Source organism: Sycon ciliatum, chromosome 1 (assembly GCF_964019385.1).
Source record: "Sycon ciliatum chromosome 1, ocSycCili1.1, whole genome shotgun sequence".
NCBI lineage: Eukaryota > Metazoa > Porifera > Calcarea > Leucosolenida > Sycettidae > Sycon > Sycon ciliatum.
This window is the reverse complement of record NC_088643.1, coordinates 485,456-507,229: the sequence shown is the minus strand read 5'-3', so window position 1 is coordinate 507,229 and position 21,774 is coordinate 485,456. Positions and strand designations below refer to the sequence as shown.

Genomic DNA, 21,774 nt, shown 5'->3' with positions numbered 1-21,774 from the left:
AGGTTTGGACTTCTTTTTGTCCAAGAGATTTTGTTCAGACCAGGGAGTCCTGAAATTAATTTCACCACTCAGCACTCCCTTGATAAATTCATGGCGAAAATGTGTACAGTCTTCCCTCATTAATCCAGCACCCTCTACAATGACCAGCATAATTTTTAGTTTACCAAAATGTCCTTTTCATGCACATTGCAGCAGTATATCAGATTTTCTAATCCAGCAGAACGTCCTTAGCACAAATGGTGCCAGATTATAGAGGGACCACTGCAGTGCAAAATGCACGGGGCCTGACGAACATTTCACCAGACCCCATGCACGATTGCTGTTTAGCCCTTGGCGGATAACGAAGGTAGAAAATCGGCAGAATTATTATCAACCACCCATAACACATGCACTCTTGATATGGATAAAGAAGTGCAGGATTCCAGGAATTGCCTACCATAAACTTCATAATTATGGTTCAGCCAGTTTCAACAACTTTCGAGCATATCGCAATAAAATTATCTGCGCCAAGCGGCCGTGGCGATCATGCACAACCAGGGAGTAACATTCTACTACTTGTACATCAGTGAGTTGTATAGACCTTCTATACAACTCCCTAGCTCATCCTTTATTGAGACCCTCTATACAACTCACTGGCCACAACATAAGTACAAGTGAATCGATGGTCTGGAATTTGTTCGTCGCAGATGGACACAAAACAAGTGGATGTTTACAACAGTCGTCATTTCTGAAAAAAAGTCGAGAAATAGCGAGCAGCACAAGATCACGGAATGCAAGCGGAGCAGGAGCAACGCCGGAATGAATCGCACAGCACCTGAGCGATGCCGGTGTTTAAGTAAGGCAGCAGTGAACAGAAAGAGCATTGGGTCAAATATACGGACACAATTCAGAAAGAAAGAAAGGAGACATCTGTCTTTCTAGATCATGCAGTGCGCTATTGACTAATTTTCTACTCTGTTTTCTGGAGTGTAGCAACACTACCATGGCAATGGCATGTCGATACAACTACAAACACTACACCAAGGTAGTTACTAGTTCGTTCAACGTGATGATCGGAAGGATCAGAAGGCGTGCGGGGCCGTAATAAATACTTCAGCCGGAGGACTACGATCAGTGGGAAATCTCAGTAAATAACTACAGGCTAAAGCATGTCGGGGATAGCAGCAGCAGCAGCAGAATTTGTATCTAAAAGCATCTAGAGTTCTAGACCCAATTGTATATTCGAAAGTCAGGGTACAGTAGAAGTTGCCAAGTACTCATACAAATATTGATGGAACTCATTAGAATGTGGTAAAAAAACGAAGCTTCTTTGCACACTTGACAAGAAGCTTGAAAACAGTGTAAAATGTGTGGTAGTGGGACTGCTAGCTGGGACAATGGGTGAGTTTGTGGAGTTACGCGGTGGGACAGTCAGCAAGGATGGAACGGAACTGGGCTGTGAAAAGGCCAATATCATACAGCCACAGTCACCGAGCTGTGATCCAGCAGTGCAGCAATCTTCTCGTCGTCGAGACGGTTGGCATTACTGGACATACTCTCGTCGTGTTCCTCGCTGCTCAACATCTTCAACAGCTCTGCTGAGTTGACAGGCGCATCGTCCTGGTTGCGACCCTTGAATTTGCCTGAGAAGAGAAAATGAGAGAAGAGAGAAGAGAGAGAGAGAGTAAGTTACATTTATAAAGACAGGTAAGTCTAACAAATGAGGACTGAGACCTCTACAACAGGGTTTTTACGCCTGAAAGCAGGTGCATGATTTAACAAGCAGGTTGTCAGTCTAGATTTTATGCGCAGATGGAGAAAAAGCGCAGAATTTTTGTAATGAGATGAAAAGCAGAAATAATAAGAAATAATAAGAAATAATAAGAAAAGATGAAATGAAAGCCTGCTCACAACCCCGCCCAGCCTTGCGAACTGGGTATGGTGGATTAAGAACCCGGTTCAACGCTCGAGCAAGCGCTCTCCACTCAAGGTGTTCACAGCAACTGATAGGAACTCATATGGGGAAATTATAGAAAAGAAATAATAAGATAAAGAGAATAAATTTCAACGCACCTCAATAAACGGAGCCCCACATACAGTACCTCAGAAAAGTGGATCTTCCGACCAGTGTTTTTGTTGACGCCGCAACCAGATGATGTAGCTGCTTCGCAGAGACGTCTTACTGCACAAATTACAAATAAATTTTATTCTTCGATTAGAAAATCCAAGCGCTTTCAGAGCCCTCCGAAGAGAGTCCGGGATGAAACCACGCACACCTACCTCAACCGAAAAAGAAACGACCTGCCACCCGTTTGCTCGGCATTGATCGGCCAGATCCGCATACCGCCTGTCCTTCCGCGAGTTACTGACACTGAATCTGTCCTCAGCACAAACTGTCAACTCCATCCAGAATACAATCCTACGACTCGTAGAGTACAGAACTATATCTGGTCTTAGGGTGGTAAGTGCAACACAGCTAGGGAAAGAAATCTTTGCACTAACTGAGTCGACAAGAAGTTTCCAGTCTGAGGCCGCTGACAGGAGATCAGTCGTAACCAACTTTCGTCTGGGCTGAACGCGAACTGGCTTCTCTCCCGCCTTGCAAAACGAGATGAAGTCAAGCTCATTTGAATTTTCGGTTTGTACGGTGTTTGCAGCAGTGCGGATTCGAATCTCCTCACGCATGTTCCTGACGATGACCCCGAGTACGTTGTCGTGCCTCCAGGTGTAACGTCCCTGGTCCAGTGCTACGCGACAAGCGCCAAGCACGTGGCGCGTAGTACAGGCCCAGGTACGGCACAAACTACAGTACGGATCCACTACGGTGTTTCCCCAACGGCGTAGGTTCGTCGGAGAAGGTAGCACGTCGAGGGTTGATGCGAGAAGAAATTTCAAATCCTTACCAGTACCACCGTACAAAAGGGATTTCCACGAGAGGTCCTGCCACATCACCGATGTCCACTCCAACCACTTGCCTTGCACCTGAAGAGTCTTCAGCCTCAAAATCTGCTCCTGCGCGTTGATCTCCTCAAATGTTTGAAGGAGATCCTTCCTCGGGGGTTTGGAATGCTGCTTCGGAGCAGGAGCACCCAACCCTGCACGATGACTTGAAGATGACGGTGGACGGAGAGTCCCTGAACCTACTGATGCCTCTGCACACTCCAGCTCTATTGTCGCCGCATATCGCTTTGTCAGCTTCGCATCCTTACTCCGACGCAGAGTGTACAGCGCCCTCATGCGCGCGTCCCAACTCGATCGAAGAATGTGCCATTTGATGGACTGGCACTTTTTCCACACCGTAGGAAGGTAGTGGAGGCGTAAGCCAAAGCGTTTGCGACTGCCAATAAAAAGAATGGCAGAGTTTGCGCATCGAGGTAGGCCTGACCATTTCTTCAGAAATGGTAAACACATAAAGTGCAGTTCACGTACAAAACCTTGTGTGAGTTCAAGAACCTGGAAAGACCAAGAAAGCTTGGGCACTACAAGATGGTGGTAAAGCCATAGCTTGTGGTGGTCTTGAAGCCAAGAGCCATCTACTTTTTGCATGAGAGATACAGTGAGTTGACGGATGTCTTCCCGCTGGGTCTGCTCAGAGCAATCAGCATGCAGCCTTCGCCCCAGGAACTTGAACTCTGCAGTGTCAATGAAAGCGATCTTCCTCCCTGACATTGTCAGGCAGGGATCGTAAGGTTTGTACCGGCCATCTACAAGCTTTGCTGCACTGCTTTTGCATTTGTGCGGCGCCGCCTGCATACATTGGGTCCACGAGAGAAAGTCCTCCGTGACCGCAATGAGTTTTTGACAACCTGCACTAGATTTGCTATAGAGGCCTAAGTCATCAGCAAAAGCTGTTTGGGACACTTGCAAAGGGGCAGATTTAAAATCATAGGAGAGGCAACTTAATTCAGGGGCTGCAAGTGAGTCCAGCAGAAGCTGGAAACAAATATTGAAAAGGACCGGGGACAAGGGACACCCCTGGAAAACACCAATGTTGTAATTAAAGGTGGGTGTGTGTGGTTGTACGACGAAAGCGCAAAGACTGTCGTAGTAGGAAAAAATTAATTTCCTGAATTGCAAAGGAAGGCTGTAGTGGGTTAGAGCATACTGTATCAGATTGTGGCGCACTGAACCAAATGCATTCTTCAAATCTATCCACGCAATGCAAATTTGGCGTTTTGCCGTCTTTGCATCACGCATCGCCTCATAACAAAGTGATGTATGCTCTAAGCACCCAGCCTTTGCAGGCATAAATCCTTTCTGGTTGTCACCATCGAAGAACTTATTGCCTAGCATATGTTTCAAGAGGCGCTTTGCAACTAAGGTGAAAAAGATCTTCCCGGACGTGTTCGCTAGAGCAATCGGTCGGAATTTCGAAGGATCATCAGACACCTCCCCCTTGGCCAGGAGTGTGATACACGCTACCTGCCACTGCCTTGGAATGATCTTGCTCTCCCAAACCCGCCCAAAGATGGTGAAAAGAATGGATTGAAGGGAGGGACAAAGCTTCCAAACTATGTAAGGTATCTTGTCAGGACCCGGTGCAGAGGTGTTGCGACACTTCTTCAAAACATTCTGAAATTCAGTCCATGTAGGGGTCCCCTCATCGACTGGGTGGGTGCAATCCCGGGGCTTCCCTGCACTGGGGCAGGATTCGTACGAAGTGGCACGATCCTGGTCTGCATATGTGTGTTGGAAGTACTCAAAGCAGGTAGTGTCAGAGAAAGTGGGTTTGACATGGTTGGTTGGTTGAAACAATTTCTTTCCGAAGGCATATGGGTCCTTGAGAAAGGCATCCTGGTCCCTCTTGTTCCGGGATCGATCGTCGTACATCTTTTGTTGTTTCAAAAGACGCTTGATTTGTTTTCCAATTGAAAAATACTCATTTCTGAGCGCTGCAGGTACTTCGTCCGGGTTTTTGATCTTACGAAATTGGCGCTTTAAATCACGCCTGTGAGCCCGGAGTTTTTCCACTGCACGGTTTTTATTTGCATTCTTGTGTTTTGGTGGAGGTGGTGGTGGTTTCTGGTCGAAAAACCAGTGAATGAAGTTCTCTAGTTTGTCCAGAGTCTCTTCGATGTTAGTGTTTTTGAGGTATGAGGTTGGGAAATGTTGAGTGAGATGGATCTTCAACTGAACGTTTATTGTGTGCCATGCCTTGGTGTTTTTGGCTGACGGTAGCAGTAGGGACTGCCGGACTTCTACCTTGTCCATGTCCCGTTGATTCAGGACATGAAGTAAAGACTCATTATGACAGGGAGTGGATTCGTGCGGGATTGTTCGCAATTCATCTCCAGGAGTCATTGTCTGACCTACAGATGGGCTGAAGTGCATTGAATCAATCATGGAAGTCGTCCGACCATCCCCGCTACTGCCGTCTGCTTTGGCTGAGGTGGTTGAAAGTGATTTGTAGACCGGGCAGGTCTGTAGATGTCGTGGCAAGTTTTGTTTCCATTTGAGTTTTCTCAAACAGTGTGGACATGTTGTTTCCCGGTCTGATGGTGTAATGGTGAGAGAGAGAGAGAGAGAGAGAGAGAGAGAGAGAGAGAGAGAGAGAGAGAGAGAGAGAGAGAGAGAGAGTAAGTTACATTCATAAAGACAGCAGGCGAGTCTAACAAACGAGGTCTGATACCTCTACAATAGTTTTTTTACGCCTGAAAGCAGGTGCAGGGTTTAACAAGCAGGTTGTTGAGAGAGAGAGAGAGAGAGAGAGAGAGCAGTGGAAAAAATGATGGCATCGTGACTGAGGAACAGAGAGAATAGTGCATCTTATTATCACATTTGAAGAGGACAACTACACACGTTGCATTCGGCCAATGCCAGAAACGCTGTAACATTGGTCCAAACATGCAGCATAACGGTACACAACAGTTCAGACATACACTCATAGCTCCTTATCCGGACCTCAGAATTGTCCCTTCCCCATTGAGACGGATGTAATTCAGAGTTATTTTTTATTTTATTTTGTACAATGATCAGTTACTGACATTGCAAAGTTACATTAGAGATGATGTCATGCTACCACCATGCCTAGCTAGACTATATACATGTACAGTACCTTATCCAGACCTCAGAGTTGGCCCTTCCCCATTGAAACGGGAAGATGATGTCATGATGCCATTGGAGATGATGTCATGCTACCACCATGCCTAGCTAGACTATATACATGTACACAGGGTTCGCAGCCAACCAAGCACACAAAATTCCAAACTATTTCCAAACTTTTTCCAAACCAATTTCAAGAATTTCCAAACCCACTCGTGCAGGAAAAATAAATTATAAATCTCTTCTGCACGACTGTCTTCTCCACTATTGCTACGAGTACAACCAGGGCGTAGTAAAATCCTCCCTGGTACTACTACCATCAACAAATTCACCAAGGTGCATTGCGATGATATTGCCTTCAGCAGCTAAAGCCCCTGAAAATAGCAGGGGGATTCATGCGCCAAGAGTTCCCCTCCGTAAGTTCAAATCCGCCTCCAGAGGGGGTTCCAATGAAACATTTACATAGCTGGTGTCCATCTCAGCGCAAAAGACGGCTACATCCTCGCCAGCAAACTCATCTGAGTGCGAAAGGACCTCGCCATCCTGCTGTCCCGACTTCAAAGAATCAAAGTCGAGCGCGAGCGCCAGTAACGAAAAACGGCCTAATAAAAGTCATCACCGGCCGCGCGCGCTTGAGCTGCACTGAAATGACTGTACGAGACGCGTACATGCAGTGAACACCACGCATCGCCAGCGCGTCTTCTATCGCGGCACTCAAAACGGCCACTTGCACTGCAGTAGTGCAGCACATCTGCGGCCAAAAAATCGAAATTCAAAACATTTTCCATACTTTTTCAAAAGGAGCGCCTTTTCAAAACTTTTTCCAGACCTGGAAAATTGAATTATAAAATCCAAACTTTTTCCAGACTTCCAAACTTCGCTGCGAACCCTGTGTACATGTACAGTACCATATACAGACCTCAGAGTTGGCCCTTCCCCATTGAAACGGATGTGATTCAGATTTACAGACATTTCAAAGTTACGGACAGTGCCCGGTTCCGGACTGCCAGGATCAGCGAGATACGAGTGTAGTCGGAAACAGTTCAGCCAATCTACACTGCGCAGCGCAAGAACTTCTTACCCTTGTGGATGATCATCTTCTCCAGCTTGCGTTTGGCACCAGCTCTCTCCACCATGTGCTGGTCAATGGAATTGGCCGCCACCAATCGCAGTACCGTGACCGGCTTCGTCTGTCCGATGCGATGACAACGGTCCTGTGCCTGCAGATCGGCCTGCGGATTCTGAACACGCACGCCAGGCAGGGGCAATGGGGGAAAGCATAGACATCCTCGATTGAGAAACAAACAAACATGCAGGATTGTAGAATGCTAGCAGGCATACACAGAGGAAGTTACTGAAATCACAGGGCAACTGACAATAGTCACAATACCATGACAATACCATGTTTTGCAAAGGGCATTGCAACACTCCATCACGGTGGGATGGGTTCAGTTTTGAATGGATGAAACAGGGACCAACAGTCCACCGAAGTAACGAGATAATCTACAGTCAGGGTTGACTAGCGCAAGGACTGAACGAGGAGCCACCGCAGTCAGGAAAACTGCAGTTTCCACTCAACACTACTGACAAGCATATCAGGACCTGTAGCAATACCATGGTGCTGCCTGCTTGGGCCAGGGCATACTGGAAAGGGGGACACCAGTACGGCACAACAAAGGTGTCACTGAAGGTTGACATGCTGCTACAGCACACCCACACACACCGACACAGCGTCTTACCCAATCACTATCAAAGATAATGACAACGTTAGCTGCAGTCAAGTTGATTCCCAGACCACCGGCACGAGTACTCAGCAGGAACAAGAAGGCATCCGGTTCCTCATTGAAGTATTTGATCTGGAAACACAACCGATGCACGACAGGGCAGATTTAGATTTTATGGACGCAGACATTAAGCCCAGTATACAGATTGCCAACATCAAATCGATGAACGTGTATGGCAGAAGTGCAGCCGTGAAACTCACAAACACACACACACACACACACACACACGTCAGCATTCTCTGAAGTGGGGGCCGGTCTTTTATTACCGCCCGTCTGAAATAAGCGTCACATCATTTCAGAGATTATGTGTGGATTTTTGAACTGGGTGAAATATTTGGGCTACACTAATAAGCGCCGTGGCCAGCATTGCGGAAAATACCGTATGTGGTTCTAAATTCTAATCACCACCAAGTACAATAGATCATGGCAGAGCTCTCACCTGCTGTTGTCGATCGTCCAGGCTCACACTGCCGTCCAAGCGGCAGAACGAGTAGCTACGCATTCCCGCGTAGTCCTCAACGATGTCCAACATCTTAGTCATCTGCGAGAACACGAGCACCTGGCAGACAAGCAACGAGACAGAGAACGTTCTTCACGATGCTTCAACAAGCCACATCACGGGCTCGGCACAGCGAAACTCTGATATCATAAGACGCACCCCCCTGGGTAGCGAGAAAGAGTACTTAGTAGCCAGGGGGGGGGGGGGGTCGGACACGGTACGGTCACTACAGTATTGACCGTACCACTTTTTGCCCCAGGTATCCCGTGAATCAATAAAATACACTGATCTGGAAAATGTTCGGCTTAGCCACCACTCCCACACGAGTAAATTGTACTTCAGATGGCTGACCGTACCACACTAAAATACCTTCCGACGCCCCTGGTATCCAAACATACTTCAGCGTGGATCAACACATCCGTGCTCCGGATACTGCCCATACTAAGCAAGAGTATGTCATATCAGAGCATGCACTAAGGGGCTATCCGGCATTATCGATCATTTTCACCGAACGAAAAAGTTTAGGTATGAACCCTCCCCCACCCACCCCCGTGAACGAAAAATGTATTGACTTGGCAGCTAGAATTGATTGATGTTTCAGCTATCGATATTTTTGACAACGAAACTCTCCTTGACCCACCAACCCACAAACGAAACTTTTTCGTTTTGTGTAAAAGATTGATAATTATGGACGGCCCATAAGGGGCCGTCCGGGGTTACCGATTGTTTTTACAAAACGAAAAGTTTTAGTATTTTTCAGCCCCCACCCACCCACCCACCTTTTCTGCAGGTAAAACGAATTCCAATAAAATATTGATGTCAATTTTCGACATCCAGAAGTAACTGGGCATTCTCCATCAGCATTCAATAATTATTTTCAAAACGAAACTCCATCAAACCCACCCACCCACAAACGAAAACATTTCGTTTTGAAAATATTATTGGTAACCTTGGACGGCCCCTAAGTGAGTTCCTACTGTACATAGGATTTTCAATGACAAAAAGGAGCAGAACACAGAACACAGCAGAGGATCATCAAACAGTATTTAAAAATGATCTCTCGCATTCTTCCTTTCATGCAATCGTTTTCAGTAATTGTCTATTTGAGTTGTGTTCTAATCTCCCACCATGGCAAATTGTGCTTTGCTTGCCCGCAAAAGAGATCTTTTGATATTTTTAAAATGAGGAGCTGAGCTGAGAACACATGCAACCAACCTTCTGTCCGTGAGAGCGTAAGTATCTCAGCAGCGAATCAAGAACCATCATCTTGCCGCTGCTGGTGACGATTTCCTCGTCGACCCGGTATCGGCCGTACACATCCAGTGGGTACTCGATCAGGTAGGGGTGGTTGCAGCACTTGCGCAGCTGCATGTGCACGTTGCACAGCGACAGGTTCACGACCGACTGCGCCAGCCTGTAAGACAAGGTGGTGTAGCCGCCACACAGAGAAACATTATTACACAACAGATTACTAAACTGTGAAAGTCAGCAAAACTGAACAGGACGACTGCAAATGCCCACAGAGATACATCATCAGACAACAGACAAATTAGAAACAGGTACAAGACGCATAGCAAGCCAAAGTCAAGCCAAAACCCCGCAAAGTGACTCTTACACGCCGCACTCTCTCTTGTTCTTGCGGATCATCTCCTCCAAGTCGATGTCCTCAATTGTGTCATCATCGACCTCGGCAGCCGCCCCAGCAATGGCCGCACTCTGCCGCCGTGGCTTACGTCGGTTCTCATGTTCCTTCTTCAGCGAAACAGCAAGCAGCGCCTTGGAGAATGTCCGCTGTACGTCCGTCAGCTTAGCATAGACGACTGCTTCCTTCTTGGAGGGAATGGAGAGTTCAATGTCGCTCTTCAAACGCCGCAGCAGGAACGGCGTCAGGATCTGAAGAAACAGGGGACCAAGTGCAACAAAGCAGTGCTCAAAGTTGGATCTCTCTCTCTCTCTCTCTCTCCCTCTCTCTCCCTCTGCCGGCCTGTCTGTCTGTCTGTCTGTCTCTCTCTCTCTTCTGTGTGTGTGCGCCGCGCGGTCGTCTGTCTCTCGCAATACTCATTGTGTCACGAGTACACACACCACAATAGATGATGTCACACTACCACTAAAGATGATGTCATGCTACCACCATGCCTAGCTAGACAACAACAGTGCACAGCAGTGTAGAGCAGTGTGTTTACCGGATGCAATGTGTCTCTGTGTGTGTGTGTGTGTGTGTGTGTGTGTGTGTGTGTGTGCACAACAGTGTAGCGCAGTGTGTTTACCTGATGCAATGTGTCCACCACATTCCGCTGTTCTTGTTCGGCAATGATGCGTTGCTTGCCAGCTTCATCAGCAATGTCACTGAAGTCAAACCAGGACTGGAAGCTGGACAGATCGTCAAAGATGTCCGGCAGCAGGAAGTTGAGCAGTGACCATAGCTCACTGACGTTGTTCTGCAGAGGTGTACCGGTCAGTAGCAGCCGATTAGCCGAGCTGTACTGCTTCAGCTCCCTGAGCACCGCCGTCCCCATGGTGACAATACCAACCACACACACGAACAGACGAACACACACGCACACGAACACACACAAGAACAGGAAACCAATGAAATCCAACTGTCCATGTTCAACACTTACTAATCTGCAGGATAAAAGAAATCACGGTTCAACATCACAGGATATCTTGTGGAAATATCAAACTGCCGAAATCACGGTTCAACATCACAGGATATCTTGTGGAAATATCAAACTGCCGAGATCACGGTTCAACATCACAGGATATCTTGTGGAAATATCAAACTGCCGAAATCACGGTTCAACATCACAGGATATCTTGTGGAAATATCAAACTGCCTTGATCACGGTTCAACATCACAGGATATCTTGTGGAAATATCAAACTGCCGAGATCACGGTCAACATCACAGGATATCTTGTGGAAATATCAAACTGCCGAGATCACGGTTCAACATCACAGGGCATCTTGTGGAAATATCACACTGCCGAGATAACGGTTCACACACAGGACATCTTGTGGAAATATCAAACTGCCGAGATCATGTGCAGAACAGCGGTGCAGTTTCCACAAACTCACCTCCATGTTCCAAGACGGAAAACAGAGAAACGCTTCAGCATGTCAGTACCCCGGATACAGGAAGCTACGGGATACGGAGCCTGCATGATGCTATAGCAGTCATTCAACTTGGAAATAAATACACGCATACAGTATCGCTGCTATAAAGTACAGATTTATGCGGCCCTTGGAGGCATGTTATACTGAAGTTTGAGCATAGTTTTCCACTAGCCCTACCTGATGAGCTTGCAGTTCAGGTTCTTGAGGCGATGTCCCTCGTCAACAATGATGTACTTCCAGAGCCAGCGTTGCAGGAACTTGCGATCACGCATTATGATCTCGTAGGATGTGATGATGACGGGCATGACCTTGCCCACGTTCAGGTCGGGAATGTCCACCTTGCGCTTCTTGAAGCCACGACGCAGTTGCTCACGGTTGGTGCCGGATCCGTGGTACAGGCAGATGGGCACCTGCAAACGATACACCAACACCCACCCACGCACACACACACACATCCACGCACACCAACACACATGCACCCCCCCCCCCCCCCCACCCACACACACCGGCACGGGTGCACAAAGCAGAAGGAAAGCAGACAACACATGAGTAACGTTACACATGCCGGTGATGACAACACACAAGACAGTTTCCATGGCAAACCATAAACAGCAAGAGAAGTAGACGCGAACAGTTTCCTCGGAGACAAGAGTGCGACAATACAAAGAAGAAGTACACACTTTAGGTTCTTGAAGAACATGTTGAAAGTCTTCAGCTTCACTAGTATACTTTCAAGCCTTATCGTCAGGTGAAATACAGTCAAAATCAAACGAACAAGGACAAGTAGAAGTAGACACAACAGCTAATAGAGGCCGCGGAAACCAAACAAGCACTTACCAGGGGCGCAAACTTCTTGAACTCGTTGACCCAGTTGGGAAGCGTGGAGAGCGGTGCAGCGATCAGAAACGGACCTTCAATGCCGAACTCGATGAGATGGGTGATCAGTGAGATACACTGGATGGTCTTTCCCAAGCCCATCTCGTCGGCCAGAATGCCGTTGACGCCGTTCTCGTACAGAACTTTCAGCCAACGCAGCCCGTCAAGCTGGTACTCACGCAGGGTGCCACCGCTGAGTAACTTAGGCTGAAGGATAGCACCTACAACATGAATATGACAACATGAATACACACACACACACACACACACACACACACACACACACACACACACAAACACACACACAAACACACACACAAACACACACACACACACAAACACACACACATTGAACCTTGAACACCAATCCACAATCAGAATGATAGTGGTGTAAGACAGAGCGGAAGCGGGAATGTCCCTTCAAATCTCCAGGACACACACACACACACACATACACAAACATAAACTCTCTCTTCCTGTCTGTCTGTCTTCTCTCTCTCACCGTCATCATCGGCAGAAGCAGCGGTGGCAGTAGCAGATGCCGTTTCCATGGGTTGGTTACCCGACACGGCCGTCGCCGCTGCTGCAGTGGTTGGAGCAGCCTCGGTGAGTGGCTCTTCAGAATCCGCTGCTTTGGTCTCCTTGGCCGAACGTGCTGGTGGCTTCACTGTGGTCTTTACGCGCTTAGACAACGACTAAAGAACAGTAAAAAATGGAACACAAGAGCAAGAATACAATGGCGGTAGTTTAGTTTACCCGCACTGCAGTTTGGAATGTGTGTTTGTGTGTGTGTGTGTGTTTGTGTGTGTGTGTTTGTGTGTGTGTGTGTGTGTTTGTGTGTGTGTGTGTTTGTGTGTGTGTGTGTGTGTCTTTTTGTCACGAAATACAGACCCCTGCCCTGTTTTTTTATCAATCATCGTTGACCATCGTAGCATAAGCCTGTTAGTGATACGCTGATACTCCGGAGAACACGGTAGTACACAGTGCATTGTGCAGAAGAGTGCTGCATAAGTTAGTACATAGCGCATTATGCAGAAGAGTGCTGCATACCGTACTCACTCGATTAGAAGCCGGGGGCTTCAATTTTTTCAATACCAAATTTGAGGAGGCTTCTATTCGAGAGGGGCTTTATTGTTTCATTCCACACCAGTATTCCAATCGAATCTCTAAACTTTCATATTCACAGAAACTAGGCCCCCGAGTTAGTGTACATACACTACGTCGACCAAGACATGTACCAATATGAACATGCACGAGACGTTTTTGCGCACTTGACCTTCATACATGGCACTACCTGTTCACCCCATGCTTTGCAAATAGTCCGGGCTTCTATTCGAGAGGGGCTTGGAGTTTTTCAAACAGTCCTTGAAGGGGGGGGGGGGGGGCTATTATTCAAGAGGGGCTTTTATTCGAGAGGGGCTTCTAATCAAGTGAGTACGGTAAGTTAGTACACAGTGCAGTGTCCAGAAGAGCGCTGCATAAGTTAGTAGAGAAGACGGCTCGATACTGGGACGCTTTGACAGCCAAATTTGTATAGACCCAAACCGATCATCAGCGTTGATTTTTCACTCGAAATATGTTTGTGGAAGGAAACTGGCATGTTGAAGTTTGCTCTGGGGCCAGAGTCAATCGAACTGAGCCACTCCTTTGTGTTGACCCATTGCCTCAAAGTTGCCCAATTTTTCGCTTCAAAAAAGTTCAAATCAGAGGTGGCTCCAAACCGGACACGTTTTAGAGTGCACGTCAAATTCACTCTGGGTCTGAAATTAGGTAATTGCTATCGCTCCACGACGGCCAGTACAGAGTAACAATAAGCCTTGTGTGTGCTTCCATTAGTTTTGATTGGTATGCGGTGCTTTATCGGCGAGAGGCGAGCCGCTGTTTACCTGCGACAAGAAGTTGATTTTTTGAAAGTCGTAAAACTCAAGTTGCAGTGCGAAGCAACACGTCAAAAACTCACCTGCTTGATATGGCGCTTCTGGTCATCGCAGAGACATGAAATTTTGGCTCGGAGTATAACACATCGTAGTCTCACTGTAACATATGTCTTCTAATCAAAATACCAAGAGAGAATGTGAATATTGAGTCCGTTCCGGTTTGCAACCTGTGTCCTATTTGAAACCGTCCCCTCTACACAGTGCAGTGTCCAGAAGAGCGCTGCATAAGTTAGTACACAGTGCAGTGTCCAGAAGAGCGCTGCATAAGTTAGTACACAGTGCAGTGTCCAGAAGAGCGCTGCATAAGTTAGTACACAGTGCATTTATAATATGCAGCAAAAGTCCGCGTCACTCACGTCATGGTCCAGGTAGTCAGCCAGTTTATAATCCGCCATGTGAGCAGGCCGCCTGCGCTTGCGTGATGGCCGTAACGACGGCGATACCGTCTCATCCTCGTCACTACACTGACTGGATGTCGGCGTGGGCAGGGGGGAAGACGGCTTCCTCGGCACGACTTTCCGTCGAGACGTTTTCGGTGGCTTGTCTTCGGTGCCAGCATCGCTAGTTGCCGGTGAGGTCCTGTTGGATGACGATGATTGCGACGGTGTTAGTTCCAATGTGCTTACGGAACTCTTTGATCGCCGCGATGAACGGCGTAGACTTGCTCCGCTCTCGGTGGCATTGGGCTGACTGCTGGCTGTGGACGGGGCAGGTTCCGTTGTTGTCTTGGACGCGTCGTCGCAGTGACTCGTAGCCGGAGAGTGACGTGGTGGTGACGGCGGTGCCGTCTCGATCGTCACGTCGCGCGTCGCAGCCGCTTCCGACTTGCGCGCTCGGCGATTCTTGTCCGCTTCCAGCTGCCTCTCCATGCGGCTCAGCAGGAACTTAGCGTACAGGTTTGACTTCTCCAGCAAGTGGTTGAGACGCTTCCTGCGATGAGCTGTCTCCATGGCTTGATACTCAGCTATCACCTATGCCAACAGCAGCAGAAGCAGCAACGGCAGCAGCAACAGCAGCCAACAGCAAAGAAAAGAGAACAGTATTTAATTACCGTAAAGTACCATTGATACGCCCTCCCACACTATGTTGCTTTCCAGCTGGTTTTTCGGCAGGGAGCGGGAATCGGATCAAGGCTGTCCAGTGCAGTACGATGTACAGTAACACAACAATGGGGAAAATCAGACTTTGAATGCTGGATTGTGCGGATCAACGATACAGAGATCATGGAAATGACATCATTGCATGGTATGCCAAGTCATGCTTTGCATGCAGTGTATATCAGTGCTAATGAACACACTCAAACGTCTCTTATCCGGACGCCTCTTGAAAATACAGTGTAGACCATTTATTAGTATGCAGATGTTGAGTCTGAAATCCCAGAAACATCATCTTGGCATAATCCATAATCTAGTCCTTTACCACAAGCTGCGAAGGCGCAGGTACAGAAGTGCAGGATAGATTGAGCACTTTCAAAACCCAATTGCTGACGATACCGTAACATAAGTTCGAATATTCAAATTTCCCATCACCTTTGCATCGAGCATTCACAAGCTTTCAAAGCCCCAGCCACACGCAACCCGGTATTCATCATCACATTACACACCAAGCTACCTTTGTTTGTTCCTCTGTCGCACGCTCGCCGCTCTCCTCGTGCAAAGCAGACTCCTCTTCGGCCATCTCCTCAGTTACCGTTGGGTCATCAGGGTCGAAATCGTCTATCGACCTCTCTTCGTCTTGAGGAGATTCTGGTGCTTGAGGAACTCCCATCGGGACAACAAGAGTGTCCACCTCCATCGTGTGCTTTCGCAGTATCCCCAACACCACAGATCAAACCAAACAACACAAACCTCGGAAGCAACTAAACGTCCTTTCGCAAGGCAAGATCAAGCCCCAACAGACTTTCAGACAAACGACCAGGGCGCACCTGCTTTCCTCAGCGTTCCATGCCCGAAAACAACGTGAACTTTCCCGCCACGCCACGTGCCAATCAGCTCGTTGCCAAGACATTTCCCGCCAGTTGGGAAGGTGACCAAAATTCTTGTTTTTGCACAAAACGAAACAACAAAAACAGGAAAGTGTTGAAAATGGCGAACGTTCGAACCCCAAGCAGAGATGACGTCAGCTGAAGTCAAAAGCACAATCAAGTCCTCAAATCTGGCGACAATTATTTCCTACATTCTCCTTCCATTGTTGAATTCATTTTATCGTCTACTAATACTATCCTTTGCGAAAATGGCATCAGTTACCGGCGTGATATCTCGCTTCCTGGAGGAATACTCTGTCAAGACTCCCCAGCGGCTGAAGATCATCGATGCTTACCTTACGTACATCATAGTGACGGGAATTGTCCAATTTCTCTATTGCTGTTTAGTGGGTACCTTTCCATTCAACTCGTTCCTGTCAGGCTTCATCTCGTGTGTCGGATCATTTGTACTAGCAGGTAATTTGACCGTGATATCATACAGTAGCTAAATTGTGTTTGGAGCAAGCAAGCTCCGTCATAATATTGTGCACATGTACGTCTCTTGGTTTGTAACCAACAAGTCAACAGTTACTGATGCGGACCGTGTCACTGATACCGTACTACAGTATATGTAGTATTATGTACTGAAGTACTAGCAGTACAATCATGATACGTATAGTTGAGAAAGGGTTTACACACGAGTCACAGAGTACCACGCGTCTGGATTGTTGTAACTAAAAGTTTCATGCCAGATGGCAATCTTCAGACAACTTTTAGTTACAACAATCCAGACGCGTGGTACTCTGTGACTCGTGTGTTACTGCTCTGCTTCCGCATTGAGCACTCTATCGAACCGGAGGCCTCCACTCTTTGAGAAAGGGTTTATTCATTAAGTCAATTGCGTGGAACCAAAGTAAGAACCAACGCAAAAAGACAATCCAAATTCAGCAATAAATAGAACGCTCAGTTTAAGTGTAAGATAGAACACAAAAGCTTGACAAGACACCGTTACCCAAATGGCCTACTGGCATGCAAACTAGTAGCCTTTGGTATCACACTATGCAGTGAGCCAGGGTAATGTGTAGATGTTTGCTAAAACTCTACATCGAAGTGACACTTCTTTTTTCTCTCAATCTAACCACTCCCAAGGAAAGTTGTCTCTCTGCAGTCTAGTTCGCCTAATGTTCAGGGTCTGTGAAGATGCGGTACTGCTGCCGTTCTGGATGCCGCATGGCCTTTGCACTACTAACATTGGACTTTTTATTCAAAAATTAATCCTGTATACGCCTCATCTAGCTCTGCATAGGGTCTTGGTCGAGCGTACTAGTACTTGTAGTTGGATCTTTTGATGTCATGCGTACACTCCACACCAGCGCCAGGCCAGTCTCAAGGCAGGGCACCGTTGTTTTTGATCCGAGAGTCCCTGCGACTCCCCGGGTTCCCCTCAGATGTGTACGGTGTTATGACACAAAGATCCAATTACGCTCGACCAAGACCCTATGCAGAGCTGGATCAGGCGTTGCACGCTCTGGGGGGGGGTATGTACTCTTGGTATCGTATGTTATCGGCCATCTGCGTTTTAATAATCGAAGGAGGAAAGTGGTTAGGTTCCGAGAACGTTTTCTCGTGATTGCCAACAGTTGTGATGTGTGTATAGAGAAGTGGGGTCGACTTATAACCAGGAACTACTCTATTTTCAGAAATTTTCGGTGCTCAATATTGTCGGTATGCGGGGAAAAGGCCAGGTTGGTGAACAGAAATTTTAGGTACAGAGAAGCAGTTCCCTATTGGATTATGTGTTAGTGTTTGTTCGGTGTAATGAAATTGTAGGTATGCAACAGATGCACTGAAAGTACCGAAAATAAAAGTACACCGAAAATTTGTGAAAATATATGTAACTTCCAAAATGACCAGCACCACTTCCCCTCGTATGTTGCATGTTGTCACAAACAAACACGAGTCTTTCAATGTCCGCCATCCGTGATGAACTTTGTTTCGGGTTTGCCTTCTGTGTGTGTGTGTCTGTCTGTCTGTCTGTCTGCATGTATCTGTGTATGTGTCTTTGTGCGCACAGTATGTCTTCGCGTCCAGTCCAACCCCGCCAACAAGGAGCAATTCACGGGCATCTCTGCGCAGCGCGCTTTCGGTGACTTCATTTTCGCTCACTGTGTCCTTCATCTTGTTACCATGAACTTCTTGGGTTAAGCTATGATTTATCTACACGACTGTTTTAGCTGTTTAATTTCATAAAGGAGTTCTATTTCATGTTCTTGTGCATTGACACAAATCTGCTTCATAACACAATACAATAGACAACCATTTTACGACATAATTTTATCGTGAGGATAATGACCCGCAACCTAGATACTACTGGCGTGGACATTGAAATCCGATGGGATGACCGAGGCCAGTGCCTGGCTTTACTGCCTTTAGCGCGTACATGCACTGTACTTCACTGTACTTCACTGTACTTCACTATACTTCACTGTACTTCACATACCCGTTGTAAACATGGACCAGCAGTGCTCGCGGCTGCAAGGCCAGCGCCCCGTGGCCGCTGGACTTCTCAACGGATTCCAACGTCCACGCCAGTAGCGGTCTGCTGCCAAAATGGCTGTGCTGTGTGTCAACAACTGGGAGTCGTAAAATACCGTTATTTTATGACTCCCTGGTCAAGTGCTATTGCGTCCGAAGCATGTCTAGTCTATCTATGCAGCACGGTGATTCAAGGTGATCCCCATGATTCGTCACATCTTGAATAGTACAGTCATGTATGTACATCTGTTTGCCGTTTTTGATAACCATAATTCATTTCACATCACTAACAATTGACTATAAAACATGTGGTCTAACAGTAGACGTGTGCACCAGCAAGAGATCATAATCTGTGTGCACTATTATGCAGTCCAACTTCCAAGCGGCAAAGCACAGCTCAAATGTAAAAACTCCTCAAATATTTCAAAAGTACCCGTGTGATGTAACATGCATAGCCCATAACCACGATAACCCCTGGGTGCTTGTGCCCCAAGTCTTGCCCCGAACTTGTTTTATGATGAACTTACAGAGCATGTATCTCGTATTTTGGCAACCTCCACTCTGGAGTGCTAGCATTTTGTAGTACATGTACTGTAAAAGCCATTATTCTAACCAAGTGCATTTAAAACGATGTCCCAAAATTGACTACATGTAGTTTACGTGTACCAAAGGTAACGATTCTCATCAGGTAGTCGTATCATGATACCGGGTACAGTATATACGACTCCCTGATTCTCACTCATTCTCAACATTCTCAACGCTCAATAGGACAGTATATTATTATAATTATAAACTTTGGTGTCTCTCTGATTTGAGTGCAATTTTCACCACACACTCCAGATCTTGCCACTCGAGGGCCCAGAAGCCAAAAAAATGCATTTACAATTTTTTCACATTTTCTTGCCCGTCCGTGCGCTGGATCCAAACCTAAAAAAGTCCAGAAGCAGCCATGGGTGGTGGTATAGGGCCCCTCGACGTGGCCCTGGAATCTGTCACAACGGCACGATCGGAGGGTTTCTCTCACAGACTCCCAAAGACCGAAGTCAATTTTTGAAGTAACAAGTAGTTGTTTAGGTTTAGCACGTGCTACGAGGTCGTACCTTTGATACAACATTCAGTGCTGGGACACAGCACTGGATGTTGTATCAAAGGTAAATCACAGCAAGCCATTTGCACACCAAATCCATATACCCTCAAAAATCGGCAGAGACTACCACTCACGTTGACGGTTCCACTACTGCCTAGTACTGAATCCTACCTGACTTCTTGACACGACTCAAACTTGCCAAAGACTATCAACAACAATCTTATTATTTTTTACTTGTACCGTACCAAGTATAGTTGTACGTTGTAGCAAGAAACAATGGAAAGAGAACAACAGCCAATCACGCGGCCATGTAGCCCTCGCGCACGGCGCGCCGTCGTCTCGCGCATAGTTTTTTGCTACTGTCTGATGATGACGTATGACGGAAAATGGCGTTCAGCCTCGTGACGTGTACAACAAACTTCAAGTGACACGATCTCTGCGAACGGGAGCTGCGACGACGAGACATACCAACACCGAAACAATTGGTGCTAATTTTTGGGATAGCTTGGATCAAGTCCTCAATAATCTAATTTTGTTTCTTTGATCTGTGGATCCGTGAGAATGGCATCAGTACAGAGTATTACTGGAGTAGTAACTTCATTTTGGGATGAATATTCATCTCACACGTCTCAGCGCCTGAAACTGATCGACTGCTATTTGGCATACATTGTGCTGACCGGAGTGCTGCAATTCTGTTATTGCTGCCTTGTCGGAACTTTCCCGTTTAACTCCTTCCTCTCGGGATTCATTTCCTGTATAGGATCATTTGTATTAGCAGGTAAGCGCACCACACTTTCTATGCCTCTCACCTTGCAGAAATGTTACCTAGGGGTACAATATCCATTAGACACTGTCGACATGTCGTACAGATTCACATTTTTATTTCCCAGTTGCAAAAATAATGTAACTACAGATCCGTGACCACCGGTCAATGGTGATGTCGAGCTTTGAATGGAGTTGTTGCATACGTATGTACCAGACCTAGAATGGTAATAAAATCGTTTATTATTGTTCCGCATCAAACATTTCATGTTTAATGTGGAAATTCTTTTCAGCTTATCAGACATTTCATTCACCTGCAACTGATGCCAACAAGAGTATGCATCTGTAGTCATGGGTCAGGGACTGTGAGCAGCACGGCATGTTGCCTCCACTCCATAGCTGTCCAGCATCTCGCCCTGCACTCGTGTACCAAAGTCCACACGATGTACGTACATATAGCTGCATGATGTCATGAAGTCAGCGCGCCGTGCATCTGGCCCATAGACAAGAGATGACAGTTGCCTACTCTTGGTTATGGACTCTCGATGATACCAGGAGTACATGAAACCCGGAGTGTACAGCTTGTGACTTTTTTCTGCATCGGTGTGTGGCACGGCGAAATTACGGGATTCCGTCGTATCTGGTGTCATATTTGGTGTAGATGTGAGGCGGGAAGTTGGGTAGTGCGTACAACTGAGCTGCTGTTGAGCAGAAAGATACCTGCTTGAATCCCGCTTGTACGCAACTGGGTACTCACTACTCGGAGTGAGGGTAACATGGATGCAGCTAACGAGGTTAGCCCCCTTGTCGGGCATTGGTTGTGAGACTTACCACCTCACCCTCGCCGTTAGGCGCTGCATCTGCCACCCTGGTAGCACAGGCATGGTGGTGGCCTGGCACATGCGAAACTTCCTAAGTGAAGCTGGTTGTGTTTCTCAACGCAATTGTATAGCCGGTGGTAACGCGGACGTGCAAACTTTACTTTACTTTTTACTTACGCACTATATCACTAAAATGATGTAATCCCGGAGTTTCGCCGTGACAGCAACCCATCAGACCTGCACACTCTGGGTTCCATGTACATGTACATGTACATGTACAGGTCATTTGTAGTACGGTATCGGTTACAAGACAACTCTTATTAGTAGACAACGGTCCAAAATCCCCAGACGCCTCAAATGCATACATGCGAGT

The 21,774-nt window shown here is 47.0% G+C and overlaps 3 protein-coding genes across 3 annotated transcripts; 1 reads left to right on the top strand and 2 right to left on the bottom strand.

The window, feature by feature from the left end:
• Window positions 1-658: 658 nt before the first annotated feature.
• Window positions 659-16,157, bottom strand: LOC135809604 (lymphocyte-specific helicase-like). Its single transcript, XM_065322990.1, has 12 exons — window positions 15,845-16,157; window positions 14,590-15,204; window positions 12,799-12,991; window positions 12,258-12,517; window positions 11,598-11,830; window positions 10,572-10,800; window positions 9,920-10,197; window positions 9,520-9,718; window positions 8,245-8,364; window positions 7,761-7,877; window positions 7,103-7,262; window positions 659-1,622 (listed from the first exon to the last, which is right to left on the bottom strand). Exons 1-12 carry the CDS (start codon window positions 16,025-16,027, stop codon window positions 1,453-1,455), a joined length of 2,757 nt encoding a protein of 918 aa, XP_065179062.1. The 5' UTR covers window positions 16,028-16,157; the 3' UTR covers window positions 659-1,452.
• On the bottom strand, window positions 2,081-7,072 carry LOC135809594 (uncharacterized). Its single transcript, XM_065322980.1, has 2 exons — window positions 2,260-7,072; window positions 2,081-2,161 (listed from the first exon to the last, which is right to left on the bottom strand). The coding sequence occupies exons 1-2, from the start codon at window positions 5,320-5,322 to the stop codon at window positions 2,159-2,161; spliced, it is 3,066 nt and encodes a 1,021-aa protein (XP_065179052.1). The 5' UTR covers window positions 5,323-7,072; the 3' UTR covers window positions 2,081-2,158.
• Window positions 16,158-16,385: 228 nt separating the features above from the next.
• LOC135809584 (dolichyl-diphosphooligosaccharide--protein glycosyltransferase subunit DAD1-like) lies at window positions 16,386-18,561 on the top strand. Its single transcript, XM_065322968.1, has 2 exons — window positions 16,386-16,673; window positions 18,271-18,561. The coding sequence occupies exons 1-2, from the start codon at window positions 16,466-16,468 to the stop codon at window positions 18,399-18,401; spliced, it is 339 nt and encodes a 112-aa protein (XP_065179040.1). The 5' UTR covers window positions 16,386-16,465; the 3' UTR covers window positions 18,402-18,561.
• Window positions 18,562-21,774: the final 3,213 nt, after the last annotated feature.

What these genes read in the sequence shown, in the direction of transcription:
- LOC135809594 (XM_065322980.1), bottom strand. Translation starts at nt 5,322, where the DNA reads ATGATTGATTCAATGCACTTCAGCCCATCTGTAGGTCAGACAATGACT.
- LOC135809604 (XM_065322990.1), bottom strand. Translation starts at nt 16,027, where the DNA reads ATGGAGGTGGACACTCTTGTTGTCCCGATGGGAGTTCCTCAAGCACCA. An exon ending in TGCTTCTGCCGATGATGACG is followed by an intron (nt 12,518 to 12,798) that starts GTGAGAGAGAGA and finishes TTCATGTTGTAG; the next exon opens with GTGCTATCCTTCAGCCTAAG. An exon ending in AACAAGAGAGAGTGCGGCGT is followed by an intron (nt 9,719 to 9,919) that starts GTAAGAGTCACT and finishes CTTGTCTTACAG; the next exon opens with GCTGGCGCAGTCGGTCGTGA.
- LOC135809584 (XM_065322968.1), top strand. Translation starts at nt 16,466, where the DNA reads ATGGCATCAGTTACCGGCGTGATATCTCGCTTCCTGGAGGAATACTCT. An exon ending in CGGATCATTTGTACTAGCAG is followed by an intron (nt 16,674 to 18,270) that starts GTAATTTGACCG and finishes TTGTGCGCACAG; the next exon opens with TATGTCTTCGCGTCCAGTCC.